The sequence below is a fragment of the Solanum tuberosum genome, unplaced genomic scaffold (assembly GCF_000226075.1).
Source record: "Solanum tuberosum cultivar DM 1-3 516 R44 unplaced genomic scaffold, SolTub_3.0 scf00127, whole genome shotgun sequence".
Lineage (NCBI taxonomy): Eukaryota > Viridiplantae > Streptophyta > Magnoliopsida > Solanales > Solanaceae > Solanum > Solanum tuberosum.
This window is the reverse complement of record NW_006239058.1, coordinates 675,371-680,506: the sequence shown is the minus strand read 5'-3', so window position 1 is coordinate 680,506 and position 5,136 is coordinate 675,371. Positions and strand designations below refer to the sequence as shown.

Sequence of the window (5,136 nt, the reverse complement as noted above, 5' to 3'; positions counted from 1 at the left end):
GTTGTGACCTTTACCCTTTGTTGGCTATAAATAGAGAAGTTTTCTCTCATTTTTTTGCATCGAATTCTTCCCTTCTTTTGCATACATTTCTTACAAAACAAAATCGATCGTGTCTGTATGTGTGATTCGTTGCTGTCATTTTGAGTTCGTTGAAATTATCGAAGTTTGAGGTACCACTACTTCTTTAATGGTTAATCCGTTTTATCTTGGGAGGAATTAATCTGCAACCTCGGGTACTTGAGGGGATTAAATTTCTTAAGGACACACAGTGGGTTCTGTGGACTCGGATAGTTCTTTGTGTTTTTCTTTTCATCTTTTATTATTTCTGGTTTGCTAATCTGAATACAGGAGATAACAACTATGTATACCAAATTATTTCATCAAGACTTTGACTTAATTATTTTATTTAAAAAGCTCTTTTAATAACCCTTTCTGAATGCTCCTTAAAATGTTAGTCCATTAGTAGTTTTGTTGACTTTAATTAAGCTTATAAACCGTGAATTCAATTGGTCAAAGCATCTCACAACAATTAATTTTAAAGTATCATACTTAAGAAATTATTTTAACTAATAAAAGAATAATTAAAAGGGCAATTTAATTGAAGAATCAGAATCCACCATAATATATAATACTTTTTACCATCCCACAACGGGTGGACATTATAATTGCAACAATTATTTGAAATTGTAAGTTATCTACATCAAATAGTATTTTGGATACATACCTGATACAACGTATATAATTTAAACTCTTTGAAATTTGATGCTTTATATGAAATCTTCTATAGAAAATTGAGCAGATTTTTTTCCTATTGAAATTGGATGGTGGAATACCTACAGAAAAAAAGTTTAATATCATGTGTTTTAGTACTGTTGACAGGACATAAGTAAATTTAAGTATATAATATATCCTTAATTAAACTACTAAAGAGAGTTTACATGTTTCTCGTTATTTTTCGATCGAAAAAAACTGCGCCGAAATGGAGTTTTGTCATTACTCCATCCATCGTGGTAATGTGAATCATGTGTTTTTTTTTAAGTATTTTATTTTATTTTAATTTATTTGATATAATTTTTTTTTAAAATTTACTTGATTTGACACACAATAAGAAATAATATGATAATTCTATCATCAATTTTTTGATAAATGACTATAGTTAATTAATAGTAAGGAAAATCTAGAAATAATATGATAATTTTTTTTTTTTTCATTTTTAAAATAGAACAAGAAAAATTGGACATTTATTTATAATAAATAATGGGCAAATAAACGTGAACAAAGAAAGTAATTATATTGTAGATTTCTATTCATTGTTTGATATTCGAAATCTACTGTAACATGTAGATGATCTTCTCTTGTGTCGACTGTCAAAGTATAGTTTTAGTAGTTGTATATTCAAATTGAGAACTGTTTAATAGTGTGTAATACATTTTTTCTTTTATTTAAAAAAATGTCACAGCACACTTCACATAGACAAAATATTTCATCTTGACAAAAAATAAATAAATTATTAATACTCCCAAAAGTTAAGTATTACTATTTCCCAAAAAAAAATTATAAAATAAAATATAAAATATTTTTCTTACCCCTCTCCATCTCTTCCTCTCCGTCTCTCACCGACCATCGTACTCCCCCCATTCCAAACTTTAAGTTTTTTATTTTAAAAAAATAATCCTATTCTTACTTCATATCCCCCACTACCCCCCAACAAGCACACAAAAATAATTATACCCTACTCCACATAACCCTCTGCTTTCAATTAATGTCCAACCAAATATCGCCAAAAAGATTTTGGACGGAGGAAATAATGGATTTGTGATTATAGGGATGGAAAAGTACTAATTAGTTGGCACTTGGCATTACACATTTACACTGATTTGATGAGTGATATGAAAGAAGTGTTTTGAAAGTGGGGTAATGACTTTTCCTATAATTCATAAATAATACTACTAGTATTACTAATTAATTATGATATCATAATAATGCTCCAATTAGTGAAGCAAATCCTACCACGTCTTCAAATTGGGGACTGATTAAGTATCCATATTAATGAATATTTACAATAATATAGTACTGAATTTGCAAGAAAAAGAGGTTAAGAAAATCAAAGAGTTAATTAATTACGAGTGCCGAAGGAATATCGTCACAAATATAATCACAATGAAGTTGAGACATAAATCTTAATAACTCAGCTGATTTGCTATCTAAATTCCCATCCTGATATGTTTAACAAATGATTATTTATTAGGTTATTGACCAACTCAAAATGCTATTCAAGAAATAAAAATTCGCCAAGAATAATATTTTTAACAAAAAAATAGTACAATTATTTGATTAGAAACCACTTTGTTGAAGCAACGGCTCAACGCCCTATCCAAAAAAGTTAGATATTTAATTTTTAGTAATAGCTACGGATGCACACCAAAATATCGAATGAGATGTTTTCTCTCATTTTGTTACTCCATTTTCTAATCAAGATATTCAAATAAAATAAGTAAAAAAAATACCATAATTCATAATTTAAGAATCTCGAAATTTAAAAAGATGTCACATGATTTTTTTAATAAGAGGGTAGAGTAGTAAAAGTCTTTGTTAGCTTGGCAACAGACAGTAGTGGAACAAGCTCTAAATTATATAGATCACATGTCTAATACACAGCTGGACCAGCTATATATAGAAAAACCTGTTTGGACAGGATAACTTACGAAGTGGACAAACTGTTTAGACTGACTTAAAAAAATAATTTTTAAGTTAAAAAATAAAAAAACAAATTTAAATGAATTTCAAGTTAAATATTAAAAATTAGAGGCAGATCTACTTTTTGTTTTATCTTTTTAAATTTATTTTTAATTATTTTTAATTTTGTCAAACAATTTCAAAAACTAAAAGTAACTTAAAAATAAATTTAATCAACTATTAAATCAATTCAAACAGGTTCTAACTCATGTGAAAGTCAAACAGTATGTCCTATCCCAACACTTAAAAATGAACTTTTCTTCTTGCTTGACTGATCCAATATAATGAAAAAAGAAATGAACAAAAAGAAATTAAAAGAATTGTAGTAGAATATTCGAATTCAATTCTTGAATTTGTGAAGATTGTCCAAAAACGTGTAAGAAAATTAAATTAGTTGATAACACAAATAAACTTCAAGCTATAAATTAATATAATATACTCCTTCATTAAGATAATTCATTTGCAAAAAATATAACAAGCAGCAAATGCTAATTGAGCACTGGAGTTTTGTCGTTTCACCCTTTACCCAAGCTAGCCATCACGGTGATAGATTCTCACATTAAATCCACCAGCCATATGTGCAGTCAAAAGAGGAACAAAAACCGGTTTTTCTACATTAACCACCGGTTTAATCTCGAACCGCCTTAGAACCGAAGCCAACACATACTTCATCTGCGTAAATGCCATTTCTTTCCCCAAACACACCCTTGGACCTGCTTGAAACACTGGATACTTATACGGACTAACAATTTTCAACGCTCCGTTTTCATCGATCCAACGGTCCGGTTTAAATTCGAGTCGGTCTTTTCCCCAAATCTCCTCCATTCGACCCATTCCATACTGGAAATAAGTAACTCTATTACCCTTTTGAACCCTTGTTCCGTCTGGTAATATGTCGTCTTTAGCCGCGTGCTTAGAGTCCCAAACCACTGGCGGATAAAGCCTCATTGATTCATTCAAGCACGCGGCTAAATACTTCATCTCTTTTAATTCATCAAAATCAAGCGACTTATCGCCATTGTTGATCGACGTTATTTCTTTGATCATTTCGTCTTTAACGTCACGGTGATTGGTAGTGAGCCAAAAAAGCCACGTCAGTGCGGATGAAGTGGTGTCTCTTCCCGCCATTAGGAAACTTATAACCATATCTCTCACCACTTCATTTTCGTATCCAGCAATTAACAATCTAGACAGAAGATCGGTGTTTTTCATGTGATCTCCATTTTCAGTAGCAATATTCTTTAGTTTCTTTTCCTCTATGATCTCGTCAATACAACAGTGAACGCGTTTCACGTTCTCCTTCAGCTTCTTCTCCGATCCTAAATTGAGCGCTCTTTTACTTTTCCATATCGCGTACACAGGCGCCATCCCACGCATTGCACACGCTTGAGAAGCGGTGTCGAATGAATCAACGAGAACTGGCACGTGCGAGAGATCATCCAAACAGTGCGGATCCGTACCTAGGGACACCTTGCAAATTGTATCAAAGGCGAAACGCCTAAGCACGTCTTGCAAGTTCAACACTTTGCCAGATTTAGCTGCCTGAATTAACAACGGAACGAGCCTGGTTTCGACTACTTCTTCTAGAGTTTTAACGACAAACTCTCTCAACGAATTTGTGCTGAACTCATGGCTAGCTAATTTACGCTGGGCGCTCCACAGCTCCCCGTCCACGTTGAATATCCCACCCCCTAGAAAATCGCCTAGAATATCCGTAAACGGCTTCCCTTTTGGATAATTTATAAAATTCGTTTTGAGCATGTACTCAACGTTATCCGGATTAGCTGTGATTATAGTCCGAGGAGCGCCGAATCGCTGAACTAGAATGGTTTGTGTTGGGGATTCAGATAAAAGTTGAGTGTACCAATCCAATAGTCGATGTCGATTTTTATAGAAGGAAATAAGGCATCCAAGGATTGGGTAAGAGGAAGGACCATAGATTGGAGTGCATTTGAGATGAAGTTTTAGGGAATGGGTAAGAAACCCTAAAATGAAGAAAATAAAGAGAGAAAGAAACATGTTTGTAGCAAAGTGGGTTTAAGAGTGAATGAGGTTTGTAAGATTGAGGGATATAAGTGGTTCTATTTATATTTGTGGAAATTTGCCACACTTAATTATCACGTGATTTTTATGCGCAAATTGAAAATAACAGCGCCGAGAAAATGTCTCCAATCGACGTGTAAAATTGTCTGCTACTATCACGATTTTCTTTATTTCTAGAGTGTTATGTATTATTTAATTGTCGACAGGATTTAATCTAGTCTATCTAAATAATGCTTTAGTAACAATATAATGTCAAACGAATATTTATTATGAATTATTTTTCGAGCCGTGTGTTATAATAATTTCGCTACCTAGAATTAAAAATGCAACATTAAGAAAATTTCGCAGTATCTTTAA

The 5,136-nt window shown here is 32.2% G+C and overlaps 1 protein-coding gene across 1 annotated transcript; it reads right to left on the bottom strand.

Annotated features, from left to right (window-relative positions):
* Positions 1 to 3,065: 3,065 nt before the first annotated feature.
* On the bottom strand, positions 3,066 to 4,846 carry LOC102586169 (cytochrome P450 94B3-like). Its single transcript, XM_006351413.2, has one exon. The coding sequence runs from the start codon at positions 4,753 to 4,755 to the stop codon at positions 3,268 to 3,270; it is 1,488 nt and encodes a 495-aa protein (XP_006351475.1). The 5' UTR covers positions 4,756 to 4,846; the 3' UTR covers positions 3,066 to 3,267.
* Positions 4,847 to 5,136: the final 290 nt, after the last annotated feature.

Excerpts from the sequence above, each read along its gene's own strand:
- LOC102586169 (XM_006351413.2), bottom strand. The coding sequence starts at position 4,755 with ATGTTTCTTTCTCTCTTTATTTTCTTCATTTTAGGGTTTCTTACCCAT.